Below are 21524 nucleotides of genomic sequence, written 5' to 3'. Positions count from 1 at the left end.
TGACAAGAGCTGAAAGCACATAGGGTGAAATTTGGTATTGACTAAAAATCCATAGATGACTCAAATCTTCTCAGCTAATTTTGGTTCTCTGTACAATTTTGACCCAGGAGAATTGGACTTAGTGGAAATAATAACCACAAAAGGGAACTCAAAATGTCAGAAGTTATAAATTAGTAAAATTTGTTGTGGTCCAAATGCTGATTGATGAAGCAAATATTTATAAAATTTAAACACAAAAGAATTGACCCCAGTAAAAATGCTTCCAAAAAAATTGGAAACGATTTAACTATGCTATGCAAGACATCGATCGAGGAATTAAATTAGCTTAATGGAGTTTGCTTTGAAAAATGCTTCCTTTGTGAAAATTCATCAATGTTGGTATAACTCTGACTTTAGAGTTTGTATTCACAAACCCAGAATCAAAATGTGATTCTAGGCCATTTTCCCAAAGCCAGTTTTAGGCCATCCTGTGCTGATGGCAGATAGTCTCTGTATAGGTTGAGTGTCTCTTGCCCAAGTAAACAATTTCAAAGGTTGTCATGCCCCAGTGGTACCATTTCTGGGGATCATGAATGCCCTTCCCCGATGGGTACCTGGTGGTGCTCCACACCTCCACTGCTTCTCTGCATAGTGATACCACCACTGCCAGACAATCTCCTAAATCCCATCGGCATCTGCAATTACAAACAAAACACCTTCACTTCCATTTTAATCCATCCAACAGCCAGCCCTGTAATAAGGTATTATTTCCCGTCTTGCAGATGAGAAAACTGAAGCTCAGAGAGGTCCCATGACCGGGCTTCACTCATGGAGCTGGTGAAGGTAAATCTGAATTGTGTTCCCTGTTCCACAGTTGCCCAAACATGCCAACTGACCTCACGTGTTAATGTGTTTCTCTTCCTGGCAAGTGTTTGGTTTGACCTGAAAAAAATACATTCAGTTATCATCAAAGAGATGTTTTAATTTTCAGTAACATACACACACACACACACACACACACGCACACGCTGGTTTCATTAATTCATCAAGACAAGCAGTGTCTTGTTAAAGGCTTCTTGAATGTTAATGAATGAATAATTAACTTTAACTATATAATTAGCCTTTAAATGTGCTGAGACCCCCAGAGAGCATCTGCAAACATGCATAAGAAGATGATGAGCTAAAACCGGAAACTTTTGATTAGGAAATGTCAAGTCACTTGACAATACAAATTCCCATCCCTAACGTGTCCATGCTTCGACTGTGGGGTATGGTCCTCCCCGGTGTAGGGACAATTAGATTTGCCAACAAACAGTCTTGGGGCTAGGACTGGACTTTCAAGGCCATTGTGCAGGTATAAGAGAGACCCACAGACTAAAGGAATGGGGTCAGATCTACACACTTGTGAAAGCTGTAGCAGCTCTTGAGGGCTGTCAATAAGTCTGGCAGGAAACCACTAGGTTAAAGTAGCATGGGGCACATGTGACATCCCTCCTTACCTTGCTTCTTTGCTAATTTACAGAGAGGAGGTCTTATTTCCCCCTCTCATTCTGAATTACTGTCATTTCTAATCATCTGTGCTCCTTGAGGAACTGCCGGTGATGGAGAAGGTAATGGCACCCGCACAGCCACTAAGACGCCTGGCAGGGGGTGAGCCTGTCATGCAGCCAGCATAGCGTGAAGTTCATTTGGGCTCCAGCACTGCTCTAGCCCTCATGATGGAAAGCCAAGGTGTCTTTGGTCTGTCACAGACATTGGAGAAGAGTGATCACTCCTCTCCAACATCTTGTATAGGGAGTGGAGACAGAAAGGTGCCATGGACTCCAGTGTGTCAGATGGGATCTCTGTCCTCATCATGGGCAACATCCCACAGTTCTCAGACCTGACCTCTGAACCTCCTGCTACCCAGTGGGAGAAACACAACCCTGGTACCTGGTAGGAACTGAGAATGTGGCACAAAGACAATTTCCTCTTGAAAAAAGGAAGAGAATATGCACCAAGCAGAGAAGAGTAACTGAGTTCCCTTAGCTGTGTGTTTTTAATTGGGCTTTCAGTTGGCTGCTCTTGGTTCTAAGGAACCAGCCCCTCAATGGTGTTCCAAGCCAGTGCTGCCAATACCAGGCTGCAACAAGTCACTCTGCATCCAGCAGTCGCAGCTCAACCCCTCTAAATGCTGTTGGTCCACATTGGACCAATACTCTGACACTGTCTACTATGGAAACTAAGCACTTGAAATATGGCAGATTTCTATTTCAGGTGGCCTTTTTTCTCTTTCTTACCCTCCATCTTCAACAAGAAGCTATGGCCACCTACACCTAAATGTCTTCCGATGGACTGCAGTAGACTATGTTAGGGGCAAGAGTTTTCTATGAAGGTAACTCCAGCCCCTTAGATGACTGTGCGGCTGTTAGGAATGAGACAGATGAAGTGGAACAACCCACCACAACTATTGAAACTCTGGCTGCTCTGGCCCCATCCTTGCCTCTTCTTTCAAAACATTTGGCTTATTTATAGCTAAAATCCCCAATCTGAATTTCCTAAGTAATAGAGTTGCCTCCACTTACTCCACAAGTCTTATGGATAACATGGCTTGGTCACAGTGGTTATGTCAGTTGCCTTTGGTGTCAGACTGCGTAGGTTCCAATGCAACTTTTGACATGTATGGGCTGGGTGATGGTGCTGAGTCACTTTAATGCTCAGTGCTTCAGTTTCTCCATCTGACAATAGGGAAAGCAGTAGTATGCCCATCCCTGCACAAGGAGAAGGACCAAAAAAATATAATAATGCATATAAAGTATGCAGAACTGGATTTCTCCTATAGGATCCATAAAACTGGTGAGCCCCTTTGCCATAAAATCTGAATTTGATCAAATGCATTTATGTGTTTTGAGCATTTGTTTTGTTCTGAGCATTGCACACATACTTTACTTATATCACTTTATTCCCAACAGCCCTTTAAGGGCAAATAATGTTGGCTCTATTTTTCTTTCCTTTTATTTTTCTTTTTTTTGAGATGGAGTTTTGCTCTTGTTGCCCAGGCTGGAGTGCAATGGCGCAATCTCTGCTCACTGCAACCTCCGCCTCCCAGGTTCAAGTTATTCTCCTGCCTCAGCCTCCTGAGTAGCTGGGATTACAGGCATGTGCCACCTTGCCCAACTATTTTTTTTTTTTTTTGTATTTTTAGTAAAGACGGGGTTTCTCCATGTTGGTCAGGCTGGTCTCAAACTCCTGACCTCAGGTGATCCACCCACCTCAGCCTCCCAAAGTGCTGGGACTACAGGTGTGAGCCACCATGCCCAGCAAGTTGGATCCATTTTTCATAGAGAAAACTGAGCCTCAGAAATACAGGTGCTTTGCCCAAAGTCCCTGATGACAAACCTCAGAGATTTAGGGGATTTTTATTTCTAACAACGGGAACAATTATTTTTTCCGATAGAAAACAGATCAAAAGTAGACTTTTTGGGTCAGAGCAAGAAGGGAGACCCAGAGTCCTGCTCCCTAAGCCTCCCCCTTGCTTGCCACGGAACATGTAGGGCTGTGCCGTCCACTGCCAATAGTCCATAGGCACGTGGGATCCCCTATGTTAAAATCTAAATCAATGAAATTAAACGAAATCTACAACTCAGTTGCACTAACCATATTTCAAGTGCTCAACATTCATAGTAGACCGTGTCAGAGCATTTCCAGCATTGCAGAAAGTTCTATTGGACAGTGTGGTCCTAGAGGGTTTTATAATATAAAGTCTGGAAATATCACCATGGAGCCCCAGGCTGCCTTAGCCTCTCTGAAACTTTTCTGCTCATAGACAGAATAGGAAAATAATAACAACAATAATAATCATATCTTGCTACTGGATAGTTGTGAGGCCTCAGTGGGATGATGTCTGTAAAATGCTAAGTATTTTATAAAACACCTTGCAGACAATGGCCATCTCTTTTTTTCAAAGTGATTATTAGTGATTCCATTTGCTATTATTTTAATTCATAGTTTGTTCCTGCATCAGTTTGCTCAGGATAATGGTCTGCAGCTCCATTCATGTCTCTGCAAAGGACGTGATCTTGTTCTTTTTATGGCTGCATAGTATTCAATAGTGTGTATGTGCCACATTTTCTTTATCCAGTCTATCACTGGTGGGCATTTAGGTTGATGCTGTGTCTTTGCTATTGTGAATAGTGCTGCAGTGAACATATGTGTGCATGTATCTTTATAATAGAATGATTTACATTCCTTTGGGTATATACCCAGTACAGATCTTTGAGGAATTGCCACACTGCTTTCCACAATGGTTTCACTAAACTACACTCCCATCAACAGTGTATAATCATTTCTCTTTCTTCATAACCTTGCCAGCATCTGTTATTTTTTTGACTTTTTAATAATAGCCCATTCTGACTGGTGTGAGACGGTGTCTCAGACAATGACCATCTCCCTTAAAGGGGACTGTGTATGCCCCAGGTTGTTTTTAAACATGCAGCTATCTATAGCCATTGTGTGTAGGCCCCAGCTTTCTAGAGTCTAGAAACCAGTTCGTGTGGCCTTACGGTTTCCTTTCTGTGTTGTCATTACTTTGGTTCTGACATGGCCCTAAGATGACAGTCAGGCCATGGAGGGCTGGCCCATTTGTGCCCCTCCATGGCCAGACCCCTCTGAGAGCATGACCACCAGCCCACCCCAGTCATGCGAATGTGTAATTGCATTGGTCAGAGTCAACCACATCTTTTGCAGCTGTCCTGCGTCTGACTTTTCAGCATTGTGCTTTTACAAACTTTGTTCCCAAAGAAAACTTTCTTTATTCCTTGTACTCATATGTCTGTTTGTTGCTCAGCTCAAAAAGACCTGTCATGAAATATGGTACTGATTGGCAGATGTCTATGCCTGTCCATAAAATACCAACTTAAACTGCTTCTGGACAACTCTCATGTGGTTGCTAGGTACATGGTTAGATTTCCAGCCCAGCAGCACCTCAGTACACAGTGGCTTCGCAGGTTGGGAGAAGGTTTCACCCCATAAATTCCAACAGAGGGCCTTAATGTTTGAATGTGCCTGTGTGTACGTGTGTGTGTTTATGTTTATTTTTTGAGAAATGGAGAGATGAGTGTTGGGTGGGACTTAGAAAGTCTAAATAAAACCAAGGTTCTGTGTCTCCATGGCAACTTGGATATGGGAAGTATTGACGTTGCAAGTATCTCAGCTTTTTCAAGAGACCAATACCTTCCATGGCCCTAAGTCCTCAGGATACATGTGTTATCCAGAGTTTCAATTTCCCTATGGATAGCCACAGAAGATGTCTATTGGCTCATAGAATCTTAGAATGCCACAGCTGAACAAGTGTCTCAGCAAGACCACAATGACCACCTCCTCTCACAGAGGAGAAACCAGAAATCCAAAAGGAGAAAGTGACTTTCCTTAGGTTGCACCATCATCCTAGCCTAGACTAGAACTCAGGTCCCTTTTACGTACTACTCCAGTGTTCTTGTTACACACCTTACTCCCACGATACACAAATTACTTTTGACCTTGTATAACTCTCCATCCCATATTTCTATAGGTCTCACTATTGCTGGCTGTTTCTCTTGACTTGCTGTCATCAAGCCAAGCTCTAGGTTGCTCTAGGTTACAACTGACAGTTCTAGGTTACCATCACTGTTGCCAATCAGTGCCCAGTTCTCTTCTGCTACTGCTTGATCTGATTCCCTTTAAATACTCTCAGAGCTTAATACCAAGTCTCTGATTCCCCCACCTTGAGATCAAAGCTTCAGAGTGTTTCTATGGATGAGACAAGTCCTACAGTTTTGCGCCACCTCAAACCATTATAGAAACAAAAAAATTAAAATGAAGAACATGGCTGTAAACCTGCCAAATAGTTTTGTTCCCATAGGGAGTCCTTTGGCAGCTGTCTCTGAAAGGATGCAGTATTTCACATCCTCTCTTTGCCATTTTTATTTTTATTTTTTTGCTTCACTGTTTTATGTTTTCTTGTTAAAGAAAGAAAGGCAATAAGGTTGAGAAAGTGTCATGAAATTGAGTCATCTCCAATTTAGTTTTCTTACTCATTTTAGAGTTGAGACGTTCATCCCTGCATTCCACAGTGATCATTTCAGCCTTGTTAAATAACTTTAACATTTGGAAACAATATCCAGGACCACTGATAGGGATCTAATCATAATTAGGGCCTGTAATCCCAGCACTTTGGGAAGCCAAGGTGGGTGGATACTTGAGGCCAGGAGTTCGAGGCCAGGAGTTCAAGTCCAGCCTGACCAACATGGTGAAACCTGTCTCTACTAAAACTATAAAAATTAGCCAGGAGTGGTGGCAGGCACCTGTAATCCCAGTTATTTGGGAGGCTGAGGCACGAGAATCACTTAAATCCAGGAGGTGGAGGTGGCAGTGAGCTGAGATCATACCATTGCACTCCAGCCTGGGCAACAGAGTGAGACTCCATCTGAATAATAATAATAATAATATTTAGGCACAATTGTGCCCTTGGAGAGATTACCTGATGCTTGTTTTCTGGGGCATGTATAGGATTTCTAAGGAAATGATAACATTCCACATTTTGAATTGCATGGTGATTTCAAGGATATATACATATGTAAAAATTCATCAAGCATTTTATTGCACATACATTATACCTCAATAAAAATAAGTATATCAAAAAATTTAAAAGTGCTACGTTTATTGACGTGGAAATATATTCACTACGGAATGAGAGAAGAAAGCAATTTGTGAAATAGTTTGTGTGGCATAATCACATTTTCAGGATTAAAACAAGTGTTGGCAAACTACAGCCCATGGACCCATCTGTTTTCCTAAATAACGTTTTATTGGAACAGAGCAAAGTTCGTTTATTTACACATTCTCTATGGCTGCTTTGGCACTATGTCTTGGTTTCCAAGGGCAGCCATAACAAAGGAATGCAACCTGAGTGGCTTAAACAACAGAAACGACTGTCTCGCAGCTCTGGAGGCTAGATGTCCAAGATCAGGGCATGTGCAGGACCACGCTTCCACCGAAGGCTCCAAGGAGGGATCTATCTGTTCCAGGCCTCTCTCCTGGCTTCTGGTAGCTCTTGGCTTGCAGCAGCATAACTCCAGTCTTCATATGGTATTCTCCTTGTATGCATGTCCGTGTTCAAATTTCTCCTTTTTATAAGGATGCCAGCCACAGTGGATTAGGGGTTCATCGTACTTCTGTATGAATGTTAGGGGTGGACACAGTGCAGCCCGTAACACCCTAGAACAGCAGAGTTCAATAGCTGCAACAGAGACTGTATGGCTCACAAAGCCTCAACTATTTATTATCTTGTGTTTACAGAAAAAAGTTTGCCAGTCTCTGTGTATGCGTCTTTGTGCATACTCAGTAAAAAGTTTGGAAGGCTGTTCACTAACAACAAAGGTTGCATCTGAGTTATAGAATTATAGGTAGTTTTAATTTTAATGATTTTTAATACTCTTCTGTATTATTTGGATTTTTAAACATTCTGCAATAATTTCTGTATGATAAATAAGCAGCACACATATTTCTCTTGGGAGGAAAAAATACCATTCCTATTTAGTTCCTTTCTCCTTCACATATACTACCACCAAATTCTTCTGCCCCTTAGTGGTTTATTTTGTTCTGATGCAAACCTTTCTAAATAGGCCAGTGTTCTCCACTGTTGGGAGTGTTAAGGACAAACACTTAGCAAACCAGCAAACTCGACTGTTTACTCACTTGGGTATATAGATCCTTCATGTCTTTATTTAGCTGCCTCTTGTAAGTTGGAGAGAAAAGGTTCTGGCTTTTATCTTCTCATTAAAAATAGATCCTTTTATGATGAGGGGATGGAGAGGCCATGAGTCATCATCACCAGCATGAAAGAAAGTGTGTGATGCTTTCAGGATCAGGCCTCAGGAGCCAGACCCCGAGGTGGTACCTGGCCATCCCTCTGACCCCCTGGTTTCTTGTCATTTCAGGAAGCTGGATGCTTTCATCTATGATGCCGCGGTCTTGAATTACAAGGCCGGGAGGGATGAAGGCTGCAAGCTGGTGACCATCGGGAGTGGGTACATCTTTGCCACCACCGGTTATGGAATTGCCCTTCAGAAAGGCTCTCCTTGGAAAAGGCAGATCGACCTGGCCTTGCTTCAGTTTGTGGGTGATGGTAAGACCCCAGGTGACCCCTTTCTTTAGGGGGACTTGAGACCCTCGCACTTGCTCTGTTTGTTCCTGGGCTTCCCAGTAGATCTTTGCATGATGAGTTTGCTCCCTAAAAATATTTACTGAGTTCCTGTCACATGAAACCATGGTTCTTTAGATTGCTTATAATGGAAAGCAATTCTAGATAACTAAATTTAACAAACAAAAGTATTCTAAGGATACAGTCTCTCTCGGGGGATTTAGGAAAGAGTTAAATAGGTTTAGAAAAAGACAGGAGACAGAGCAGTCCTGGTGCCTTAAGTGGGAATTCATAGGCCTTATCTCTAGGGCCGTGGTTCTCAGAGGGTAAAGGGCAATTTTGTCCCCCAGGTGACATTTGGCAGTACCTGGAGACACATTCACTGATCACGGCTGAGAATCTGCTTGCTGATCTCATGGGTGGAGGCCAGGGCTAGAAGATGCAGGGAAACACCTTACAGGGTTCAGGACAGCCCCTACATCACAAAACACAGAATTATCCAACCGCACATGTTGGTAGGCTGTGGTTGAGAGACCCTGCTGTACAAAATTACATAACTAGGCTGTAATCAGTCCCAATTTCATTCCAGAGAAAGGATTCCTGATGCATTTTGAGGTCAAAGACTCTTTCCTAGACTCACCAGGCATGACTCAGGGTGGGGTCAGGTTGTACCAACTTGGCAACTCATGTTCTTCTCCCATGGAGGAATGAAGGAAATTCAATCTCTGTTACAGCCTAATGAGACTGTGGCATTTATAGAACTAAACAGCCACTTGGGCTAGCTGTGTCACCAGAAGCATTTCCTCCTGTCTGCCCTTTCTACTTCATAGCTGGTAATCTCACTGTAGCCCAGAGTTTCCTGGCATGGCCTCTAGAGACTGGCCATGGCTTGGAATGGCAGGTTGGTTTCCTTTTCATTAATAACACTGAGGACATGGAAAAAGCAAAGTCAGCTCAGATAGCAGGTTAACACCAAAAATGAGCTCAGTATGAGGGGGATAGAAAGGCTCAGGCCAGAGGGCAGAAGCACCATTCTAATAGGTGGAGGCTATATTCAGAGATGGTTACTGAATGTGCTATGCTGGGCTAGAGGTGGGAGAGAAAAATCTAGTTACCACTACGGTGAAATGCAATATCAAAATAGGCAGAGGTTAGCTAGTGCGTAGGGTTGGTGTGAATTTGAATGAAGTGCACAATTACTTCTGGCTTCTTATCTGCTTTCTATTCACAGAATTAAATCCTAGATTCTCACAGTGCCATCAAGCATGCGAAAGGTGTTTTATATTTAACTCCCAAATAAGAACATCTGAGTCTTTGAATTCCCCTTAGGGCATTCGTACCTTCCTCAGATCACTGGCCATGTTCTCTGTTGTGTAATAATGATTTGTGGCTGTGTTGGTCAGCTTTTTGCTGTGAGATCTTAGAGGCGTACAACAATAAGCATTTATTTTCCTCATGGTAGCGCAGGTTGAGTGGAAAAGCTCTGCCTGGGGTGGGGATAGTGCCTCTGCTTCCTGCCACAAGCCCATGATTCAACAGTGTGGTCTCTGCTCCACACGTGTTTATGCTGTGTCTCAGGCTGAAAGGGTAGCAGCTACCTGGGGAAACTCTTTTCCTGGCTATGGCAGAAGCACAGAAAGGAATGCCTAGCTGCACAGGCACATTTCAAGCTGCTGCTTGGTCATGTTCATGTCTGCTAATATCCTTCTGTCCAAAGCAAGTCAGGTGTCCAAGTTCATGGTCAAGGGATTGCGGGTATGCTCTACCTTTCATATGACAGATTTTGAAGTTTTATGGCAAAAGTGTGGACACTGAGAGTACACTGAAGAATTGGGGCCAAATGTTTTGCCTGTCACGGGGGTGGATAAACACCCTTACAGGGGGTGAACTACTCAGCAAACAGGAGTCTTGTTTCCAGCATTAAAACAAAACACTGAACATCACAGGTAATTGGTCAATAAAGGGTTGAATGAATAAATACGTGTGTAGATGAATGGTTGATATTAAGATGTATTTCATTCAGCAGGAAACTTTTAAATGTGATAGGTATCTGTCAAATAAGTGAGTTCTAACTCTAGCCCCACCCACCATTGGTGTCATTCTCGAACCATCTATTATAAAACAGCTAACATATTTAGGGACTTGGATATGTCAATCATCATACTGGATGCATTATATATGTTCCTCAATGTAATCTTCATAACCTTATGAGGTTAAATGTTGCTTATTCCCACTTTACAGAGGAGGAAATTCAATCTCAGAGGGCAAATCCCCTAGCTAGTAAGGGGCAAAGCTTCTACTTCAGGGACCTTCCTCTGGAAGGGGACCAATTAGGGAAGACTGTTGTTACATTTAATTCTCTAAGATATCTATCAAAGATGACTAATTCAACTCTTGAGATGTGTAAATCCTTTAGGAAGGAGTAGTTTAGTGCACATCTGAACTAAATCTGCTGCATTTACAAATACTTCTGTGAAAGAAGTGATCTTTTTTAGCCTCAGTTTATTCATCTGTGAAAGGATACATAAATATTTACCAATAAGGTTGGTGTGAAGATGAAATGGGAGAATACATGTCAAGTGCATAGCTTAGCATAGACCCTGTAACATAGAAGTGGTTCAATAAATGTTAGCCATCACCATCGTTGTTACAGAAAAGGGGTGCTGATGTAGATCTCAAGAGAGGGTTCTTGGATCTCATGCAGGAAAGAATTCAGGGCGAGTCCATGGAGTAAAGTCAAAGCAAGTTTATTAAGAAAATGAAAGAATAAAAGAATGGCTACTCCATAGACAGAGCAGACCCAAGGGCTGCTGGTTGCCCATTTTTATGGTTATTTCTTGATGACATGCTAAACAAGGAGTGGATTATTCATGCGTCCCTTTTTTAGACCATGTAGGGTAACTTCCTGACATTGCCATGGCATTTGTAAACTGTCATGGCGCTGGTGGGAGTGTAGCAGTGGGGATGACCAGAGGTCACTCTCTTTGCCATCTTGGTTTTGGTGGGTTTTGGCCGGCTTCTTTACTGCAACCTGTTTTATCAGCAAGGTCTTTATGATCTATATCTTGTGCCCACCTTCTATCTCATCTTGTGACTTAGAATGCCTTAAGCCATTTGGGAATGCAGCCTAGTAGGGCTCAGCCTCATTTTACCCGGCTCCTATTTAAGATAAAGAGTTGTTCTGGTTCACACACCTCTGATATCATTATTATCATTATCATCATCATCACCATCACCATCATCATCACCATCAGTCATTATCATCATCATCATCATGACCAATGCCATCATCCTCATTACCACCATCATCACCACCATCATCATGGCCGTCACCACCACCCTCCTCCTCCTCTTCATCCTTCTCCTTCTCATCATCACCATAGTTGCCTGTGCACTACTCTAGTATCAAACAACTTCTTTAGTGTTGCACTGGCAATAATATAGTCAAGTTAGTAACATAGAAACGACGTTTGTGGTGCTAAACATAAAGGTCTTCTTTGCATCAAATAAAAAATAAACAGTAAAAGCATCCAGATGGGCCAGGGGTTTGTTGATATACTTACAGAACATCTAGGTTCTCATAGATATTTTCTGTTCTGGCTCATTGCCTTCCTGGTCAGACTGTTGGGTTTGGGAAGTGTGTCTTTTCAGCTTCCTCTCTTGAGGCCATCTGGAGGCAAAGACTTGGGAGAGAAAATGCCATTGCTCCAGGGGGTGTCTCCAGATGATCTTCCCGGAAAGCCATGACCAATTCTGAATGTCTCTCTAGGAGTAAATACATGAATTAACACAGCTGCATAAATATTTCACTTATCGTATGCAGCTTCAGCAGGATTAATTATGCTCTAAAATTAGATGTGTAAAGAGCACAGTGCTGAGCAGTACCTAATTATTTATCTAGAATGGAGTGTTTATCTCTTGTTATACAGTAGCTTCAGTGGACGATTATGAGTCTAATGAGTGTCAAAAGTATAAAAATTTTCCTAATGAGCTATGTAAATATAACCTTTGAATGGAGTGTTTGGTTATTGAGGGAACCTCTTACGTGAAGCCTGCCACGCATTTCCCTAGGAAAAAGACTGCTCATCTGCCTGGAAGCATACACAAGATCCTAGCAAGATGTGGCCTTCCTTTTCCCATCTAATTGTCTGTGGTCTTTCTAAAATGATAGAGTGCACCATGGCATCTTTGAGTCTCAGTCCTGGAGTAGCAGTGCTCATTGGCATTTTCCGGCATTGATCAGCATCGATACCCAACACTTACTGAGAAACAGATGCCTTCGTAGGCACTGATGTTCTAAGAAGGGGATGTCATGGTCTTTTTCTTCTTACCCTCAATGAACTTACAGTCCAGTAGGTTAACAGATGTATAAATGCAAAACATCTTATCCTAAAATTGAAACGTGTCTAGTAATTCACATATATAAATTTATGTCATATATGTATATATACACATATGTAGACATAAATACATATATACATACATGTGTTATATATGTGGTATATATTCTTATGTATGTATATGTATATACATATATATTCTTCTTAAGTGTGTTGGGTAGATGATAGAGTGGTCAAGGAGAAATACAAGACATAACTAGTATCTTTAAATATAAGAATAAAGGACAGAATGATTCATAAAGAAAACAAGTGTGACAAGATTTAGACAAAAAATAGAATGGGCCAGGGTTCATAGAAGCCTCTGCCATTTATTCATCCAGCACCCAGCAACTCTTTATTGAGTACCTCGATTCTGCTTGGTCCCTAAAAGGTGACACTTGAGTGAGAACCTGAAGACTGGGTAAGCCTTGGACTTAAAGAATGGCATTTCTGGCTTTGAAGTAAAGGTGAACAGAGGATCCCATAGGTCCCATCTATCTCATACATTTTGTGATTTTCAAAAAAATGATTCTGGGATTTGAAGAAGCGGAAGAAAGACCATAAAGGTCAAACCCTTCTGATATCTAGGGACCAGAAAACAAGATACCGAGAAGAACAAGAATGCCTAATTTTATTGTTCAGACACAAATGGTGCAGAGAAAAAGGAGGGAAAAAAATTGTTTTGGGGCCTCTCATGTATGGTTCAGCATTATGCCAAGCACATCACATATAATATCCTAGTAAGCCTGTATATAACATTCTGAAGTATCTCTTAGTATCTCCATTCCACAAAGCAGGACAATGAGGCTCCAGTGGGTCAAGTGAACTGCAGCAGAGCTTCTTTAGCTTTACCATGAGCAAGAATCACCTGGGGATCTTCCTAAAACAAAGACTCTGTTTCAGTGGGTCTAGGGTGGAGCCTGAGACCCAGCATTTCTAACAAGCTCCCGGGTGATGCTGATGCTACCAGCCAATGGACAACACCCTGTTCAGACTTTTATAGAGGTAACAATTGGCTCTAGTTCATCTGAGTCCAATTCTGATCATTTTTCCACTAAACCAAGCTGCAAGGAGAAACCTGGGTTGCAGGCGGCCGGGTCAGCTTAGCTATAAGTAATACTTTTTAGCATTGAGAAACATTTAATCTTCTTTGTATTTAGCTCAGTTTTAATGGTTGTGGATTTATTTTTAAACTCTAGTATACATTACTCGTCCCTGACATCTAGTCTGAGTTCATATAACACATAAAATTAGATGTATATATTATATATTTTAAAAATTATGTATATGGTATATTCAATTGCACCTATATCATATTTAGGTGTATATAATAGATTATATATATATTATATATATAGTATATGTGAAATATTCTAAAGATATGGCACATATATCTCTCTCATTGATATTATATTAGGCTAGGTGCAGTGGCTCGTGCCTGTAATCTTAACTACTCAGGAGCGTGAGGTGGGAGGATTGCCTGAATCCAGGGGTTCAAGATCAGCCCAGGCAACATAGCAAAAACCCATCTCTACAAAAACAATTTTAAAAATTAGCTGAGCATGGTGGTACATGCTTGTAGGCCCACCTACTCAGGAGACTGAGGCAGGAGGATTACTTGAGCTTAGGAGTTTGAGGCTGCAGTAAGCCATGATCATGCCACTGCACTCCAGCCTGGGTGACAGAGTGAGACCTCGTCTCCAAAAATAATAACATGAATAGAGTGACCAATTCAACCAATTTTGCCCGGACTCTCCAAGTTTTAAAACTAGTGACTGACCCTAGTTATATCATATTTGGACATATAATCATATGTTAAATATTTGAAAGATACAGATACACACACACACAATTTTAGTTCATCAGGTTCCCTCTGTTCCTTTTGTACTGCAACTTTTGCCAGCAATAATTCAGATTGGAGAGGACCACAAACCCTGCTCTCATGTTAATAAGGAGCCTTGCTGCAATGGACTCTAGAGCTTTAAAAGCACCGTTCAGCATAATGATGCTCACAGATCTTGGAGTCGGGGAGCCTTGGCAGGGAAGTCAATGGAGAAGCTCACTTTCTCCCTCTGAGTGGGTCAGTGTTGGCATCCTGAGTCCTTTTTTTGTTGGTCACTCTTCCACTGAAGCATACAAGATAGCTTTTGACAGCAGGGGACCCCATGCTGGCAGACAGAGTAGAGAGTGTTTGTGTGGTTACAGAAGTCCTTGTATCTAATTAGAATTCTCATAAATTGCTCTGGGCCACTGGATGGGTTGCTAATATCCTCAACACTGCCCTTGATCAGCTTCCCAGCTTAATATCTTTGGGCTGACATCCGAGTCTAGGGTAGAGCTGGACAGTCCCACAGCTCAGGCAGTGATGACCACACATGCGTCCATCCTGAGGATAGCATATGCCTGAGAGGCCTTCACAGCCAGTCTTCTTGGGGCTGGCTTAGGAATGGTATGGCAGTGTGGATTGGGGAAATCCTTGAATGCCCCTTACCCCTGAATATTTTTTCCATTCAACTTTGTACAGCATCCAAAATTTCACCATTTGAAATTTTTTTTTAGATAAGTGTGGATTGCTGCATGCAACACCCTGTAAAAATGGAATTCCTCCTTCCTTCTTTTCCTAACCCCATTTCCTGATTTGACATCTCATCCATCCTTCAGCCTCTGTGCTCCTCTGTGAAGACTCCCATAAAGACCTCTAAGCTGGATACCCTGCCTGTGAACTCCATTATCTCCATGTTTGTGGCATGTAGCAAAGCAAGAGAGGTGAAATAAGTAAGATGAAGGTTCTGCAGTTTCCTAGTAGTGTGACCTGGGGCAAATTAATTTCTTAGAGTCTCAGTTTTCTCATTTTAAAATCAGAATTCTTTAAGAATTAAGTATGAAAATAAACATAAAGAAGCTAGCCCTGTGCCTGGCACACATTAGATGCCATTGTTGACCTCTCCATGTCCGCTAGCCACTTGAGTGCACTACATTATAGGTTCTTTGAGGGCATACACTATCCGTGTCCATCCTTGTTGCTATTCCCTTACTGCAGGACTCAGTGGAGCTTGGCATACAGTGGGTACATAAACAAAACTTGTTTAATGAATGAAAAAATGAATGAATGAAGTAGAAAATACTGCAGATATACTTTTGCAAGACTTATGTCATCAATTTAATATCTTCTCTAATGAAAGGGACCATATTTTCTTTAGAAAGGACGCTAGATACCTCTAGAGAGATGCAAGGAGGTAATCACTGAATTACTGCCAAACTTTTGACAGTCTTTCCAAGCATCTTACCACTGTATTAACTACAAGATAGAGGCAAATTCCTCCATTGTCTTACTTGTATATTATAATAGTCAAATATCCCTATATTAAGCTCTTTAATGCAATATATGCAATATGCATATCAGGCATATCTATGCATATATGTAATATGTGCAATATGATGTATATAACCAACAGAATTATATATTCCCTGGCTTTTACAACTGTATTGGATCATAAATTGCTGCTTAGTCCAGTAATAGGGAAACCCGAAGCCAGAGAGGGGATACGACCTCACCTAAGGATGCAGTGAAGCAGTGCAGAGTTGAGGCTCAAACCCAGGTTCTCTGCCTCCTAGACAAATTATATATTAGAAACAAAATAAAGGGAACACAAAACCAGTGATGATCCTTTGTTCTGTTTCTTTGGGAAAGACTTAACCTCTGCAGTAGGAGTAAGGGTCATAGAGGACAGTTGGGGTATCTCCAGGCATATTGGTCAGCAGCCCTATCCAAATCATAAAGCTTCCAGTAGAATGAGCCTTGCTGTCTCCCAGGACCCCCTCCTTCCCTGCAGCACAGTAGAGGCAAGAGATAGGAGAAACAGTGTGGACTCCAAAGCACATGCTTTGTTTATTTCAGGCAAGACTGCATACTTATGCGGGGGACAGTAGGCAAGCTTCATGTCCATAATGTTCCCGGGCACACACCCTTGGTTTATGTCTTTCTTTGACAAACCAGCCCTGTTCACAGCTTCTCCCTTTCTTCCATGCAAACCTCTTCCAAACTCTAGCTCTAATCCCTTCCCTAAGGAGGAGCTTGTGAAATAAAACTGTGTTGCTCTACCCTTGATTTTTGCTGTACTTCACTGATGTGGTTTTGTTCATTGCAATGTCATTATGTCATTAGCATGAATAGAGAATTCTAAAACCCCAACAACCAAGAGTGATAATTGCACAGTTGTCTTAGCCAGACCCTTTGCCAAACTGGATCGAGCTCCTACTGTGTCCTTTGCTAAACTTGCTACTGCAGTCCTAAGAATTTAAACACTCAAAAGCGTCCTCCTTAATTTATTTGTGTGTGTGTGTGTGTGTGTGTGTGTGTGTGTGTGTGTGTTTCATATATCTTATCAACCAAGGTTTGTTTTCCAAATTCTCTAACCTTAGACAGGAATTCAGGTGTTCCCACATAGTAGTCAGCAACATAAGTCAGAACTCATGATTCTTCCATGTCCACCAGATCTAGGGAGGGTTCTGGAATATGGGATTCAGTCTCTTTAATCAAGAACCTGGGAGAGAGTGGCCAGGAACTTCAGAGGCCCAGAAATTAGGACCATGAGGCTGAAATCTGTGCTTTATTCTGCTGGTTTATGATGAAGAGGGTGACCAAGATAAAGTGTATTTCCTTTAGCATTTATCAAAACCCATGACCCAAATCCCACTTACTGCCTGGTTTTGAAAATAAAGTTTTATTGAAACCCAATCACATGTAAAGCCCAGTCATTGCAATAGAAACTGTAAGGCCTGCAAAGGCCAAAATGGTTATTATCTGGCCCTTTACAGAACAAGTTTGATGGCACCTAGTCTAGACTGTCTGGAGCGAGATAAGAAGGGCAGAGAAGGCCGGGTGCAGTGGCTCACGCCTGTAATCCCAGCACTTTGGGAGGCTGAGGCAGGTGAATCAGGAGTTCAAGACCAGCCTTTTCAATACAGTGAAACCCTGTCTCTTCTAAAAAATACAAAAATTAGCCGGATGTGGTGGCGGGTGCCTGTAGTCCCAGCTACTCAGGAGGCTGAGGCAGGAGAATCACTTGAACCCAGGAGGTGGAGGTTGCAGTGAGCCGAGATGGTGCCACTGCACTCCAGCCTGGGCAACAGAATGAGACTCTGTCTCAGAAGAAAAGAAAAGAAAAAAAGAAAATAACAGAGTCAAAAAGTAAGGAAAGAGGGGAGAAAGGAAGAGATAGCAAAAAAAAAAAGGAGTAAAGGGAGAGAGAGGCAAAGAAAGAAGGAGTGGGAGAGGTAAGAGACGTTTGCTAAATGGTAGTTTAGGCAGTATTTAGCCTGTGCCTCCACAGAGCAAGCTGGTTTTATTAGATTGAGAATTAGCCATGTTGCAGATGAAACTGAAGATGTCTCAGAGCCGTCCCTGCTTCTCCTCGGCTCCAGTGTGTTAGTACAAAGCACAGACCACCGGGTGACTCACTCCTGCCTCGGAGATGTCTAATCTGTCTTTTGATGGCTTCCCTGCCAGCAATTCTTCCTGACATAGGTCCCTGTGTCCTCAGATGACTCAGCAACACCCATTACAACCAGCAGCCTCAGCCTAATTAAAGAGAGAAATGCAAAATAAAAATGGACAGGAGAGGAATTGCAGAGCATCTGAAAACCTCGTTTAAGAGGATGGGACAGTTTTCCATTTCTCCACATGGAAGTAGTTCAACAGCTACCATGATTGTTATAGATATTTGTCATAATAAGTAACACTTATGAGAAGGATAACTACATGTCACAAAAATCATCTCATTCCTTTATGTTTTTATCCACAAAAAGAGTCAAACTCTGTAAAATATTCGAAGAGATCTATTCTGAGCCAACTGTGAGGGCCATGACCCATGACACAACCCCCCAGGAGGTCCTGAGAACAAGAACATGTGCCCAAGGTGGTCGGGCTACAGCCTGGTTTTACACGTTTTAGGGAGACAAAAGACATCAATCAATACATGTGAGGTGTGCATTGGTGTAGTCTGATAGGGCAGGATAACATGGTGTGGGGTGGGGGAGTGGGGCACAAGTGAAAGGTAGAGTCAAAGTCCAAAGATTTTCTGATTTGCAATTGGTTGAAAGAGTTAAATTATTATAGAAAGGCCTGGAATCAAGAGAAAGGAGTTTCTGGGTTAAGAGAAGGGATTGTGGAGACTACAGTTCTCAGGTGCGTGAAGCCTCAGTGTTTTCTGTTCAGACCTCTAAAAGACCCTGGCCTCTCAGTATCTTCAAGATCAGGAGGGCCTGGAATGGGGAAAGATCTTGTTATGTTAATAGAGAATATATATAGATGCAATTTTCCACAAGGATGGCTTTGCAGGCCATTTAAAAATATGGCAAAGAAACATATTTGGGGGTAAAATGTTTTGACTTCCTTCTTTATCTGTCATGTGATGTTCTGCCAGAGTCAAGTTGGAAACTAAGCCATGTTACATAGCATGGAATAAAACCCCTCTGATGAGACTTTATGGTTTGGAGGGTGTGACTCTTCAGGCCCCTTAGATAGGACTTTGGGCAAGAGAAGAAAATGGTCAGAGTTTAGTCCTTATATTAATTTCATTTGCTCCTCACAATGACTAAATGGCATGGAGTTATGATTATTCATTCCTATTTACATATGAGGAAACTGAGTCACAGGTCAGTTAAGTAAGTGTCCAGGATTATCCAGCTAAGTGGGAGATCTGAGATTGGTACAATTGATACCTACGCAGGAGGGCGCCAGGATCTTTGCTTTAACCTTTATGTGATATTACTTCTTTAGCTGCTATAAACCCTCATAGACATCTTGGAAGACAGGTTTTCTCATCTGGAAAGGGGCAAGGCTGTGATTTAAACACAGGTAGGTCATACCCCAGAGTCAGTGCTCCTTCCTCTTTTACTAATGAAACAGCATCATTCCCCTGCAGATGGTACTGGGCAAAATCGCTTAGCAACAGAAGTTTAGGGTGGGAGAGAAAGTGACCTACACTTTTTTTCCGTTGTTCCATGGTGAAGGAGACTCGTCCATGCCTCAGGCCCCAGCACCATGGGAGCAGGCCCAGCCTAATTTTTGAGATCATTCAACCCTGCCAGTTTGGGGAAAACTAAGGACCCAGAAGCAAGAGATGAGAAGGAATGAAACAAGGACAGAATGTAATTAAGAGAAGTCAGATGTTTGGCCTCGATACAGGCTTGCAAAGCAGCCTCTCCAGGTTCACAAAGACCTGTCTTGGTTGCTGGAATTGCTTGTTCCCCACAGAGCTTCTTGGAGCTGCATAATCTCCAGAATTTCAGAAAGTTATTGTTCCTTGCTAAACGTGTTTTAATCAAATTGAGACTTCAGAGGCAGAAATCACAGTTGGGCATGAGCTGGGCTAGTCTGTAAATTACTAACTTTCTAATCAAGTTAGGAAGAACTGGGTGCCATTGACAACCCCTTTCCCATTTATTCACCCATTTGTTCATTCATTCATTCTCCCCTCTAGTCGTTGATTCAACAAAGAACAACTGAGCAGATTTTAAACTCCAGGTGGTGGGATATAAAAATGATTAAACACTCCTGCTCTATTGCCCTTGCATGTGGAGATGCTTTTGACATTTTTGCATCCAATAGAATCACTTGGCAAGCCAAACGAAAATAGAGACACCTAACTTTCACCTCCTGTGGGGTATTTCTACATCCTTTCTGGATGATTCTAATGCACATTAAGGTTTTTTTTTTTTTTTAATTGAAACTTATACTTTTTATCTAGTGTTCTAATTTGAATCTCCATGTACATAATTTTATAATATTTTGTAACTTTTAAGTGAAAATTCTTAAAGCAGGCATTTGCTCCCTTTGCACACACATACACACACACACACACACACACACATATATATATATATATATATATATATATATATTTTTTTTTTTTTTTGAGATAGAGTTTTGCTCTTGTTGCCCAGGCTGGAATGCAGTGGTGTGATCTCAGCTTACTGCAACCTCCGCTTCCTGGGTTCAAGCGATTCTCCTGCCTCAGCCTCCTGAGTAGCTGGAATTACAGGCACCCACCACCACGCCCAGCTAATTTTTGTATTTTTAGTAGAGAAAGGGTTTTGCCATGTTGGCCAGGCTGGTCTTGAACTCCTGACCTCAGGTGATCTGTCTGCCTCCGCCTCCCAAAGTGCTGGGATTACAGGTGTGAGCCACCGTGCCCAGCCATATAATCCTTTTTTAAAAACTGGAAGTTCATGGGTACATGTGCAGGTTTGCTATATAGGTAAACTTGTGTCATGGGGGTTTGTTGTACAGATTATTTCATCACCCAGATATTAAGCCTAGTACCCATTATTTGTTTTTCCTGATCCTCTCCCTCCTCCTACCCTCCAACCTCCATTAGGCCCCAGTGTGTGTTGCTCCCTTCTATATATCCATGTGTTCTCATCCTTTAGTTTCCACTTGAAAGTGGGAACATGGGGTATTTGGTTTTCTGTTCCTTTGTTAGTTTACTAAGAATAATAGTCTTCAGCTCCATCCATAAGGTTTAAGAATCACTCTTTTTTTTTTAATTTATTTATTATTATTATACTTTAAGTTGTAGGGTACATGTGCATAACATGCAGGTTTGTTACATACAATATTTACCATTTAGAAACACTTTATCCTCTGATTGACAAATGCTGAGTACAAACATCTCTGGCCATCCAATCACTCAGTTGCGGTCTATAATATTGAAACTTTGCCCTGTGTTTTATTCATTCTTTTTCTCTCAGGGCTTCTAATTAGGTTTACACAGAGACCTTGGTGATTGTGAACACTAGAGGCATAAATGGTTTGGCACTTCTAAGCATCAGTCCACATGCCAACCACAATAAAGAACATAGGAGATATGAGGGTAGGCTATGAATGGAAGACGTAGTCAGATAAGCTTTAATGTTAAGCTTCCTCATTCAGGAAGGATCGAAATAGACATGAAAGCCTTTATTGCTTCCAAAGATTTCATTTTCATTTATTGACTATAATAACA

At 41.8% G+C, this 21524-nt stretch overlaps 1 protein-coding gene across 2 annotated transcripts in view; it reads left to right on the top strand.

Moving 5' to 3' along the window:
• GRIN2A (glutamate ionotropic receptor NMDA type subunit 2A) overlaps positions 1 to 21524 on the top strand; it is a 431623-nt gene that overhangs the window by 377277 nt on the left and 32822 nt on the right. For both annotated transcript variants that reach the window (XM_005591232.5, XM_005591230.5), the window contains exon 12: positions 7935 to 8122. In XM_005591232.5, the coding sequence (XP_005591289.1) occupies positions 7935 to 8122 (188 nt within the window). The remainder of the gene's footprint in view (positions 1 to 7934; positions 8123 to 21524) is intronic.

Source organism: Macaca fascicularis, chromosome 20, assembly GCF_037993035.2.
Source record: "Macaca fascicularis isolate 582-1 chromosome 20, T2T-MFA8v1.1".
NCBI classification, from domain to species: Eukaryota; Metazoa; Chordata; class Mammalia; order Primates; family Cercopithecidae; genus Macaca; species Macaca fascicularis.
Note: the sequence above shows the minus strand (reverse complement) of the source record. Positions and strands in the feature narration are given on the sequence as shown.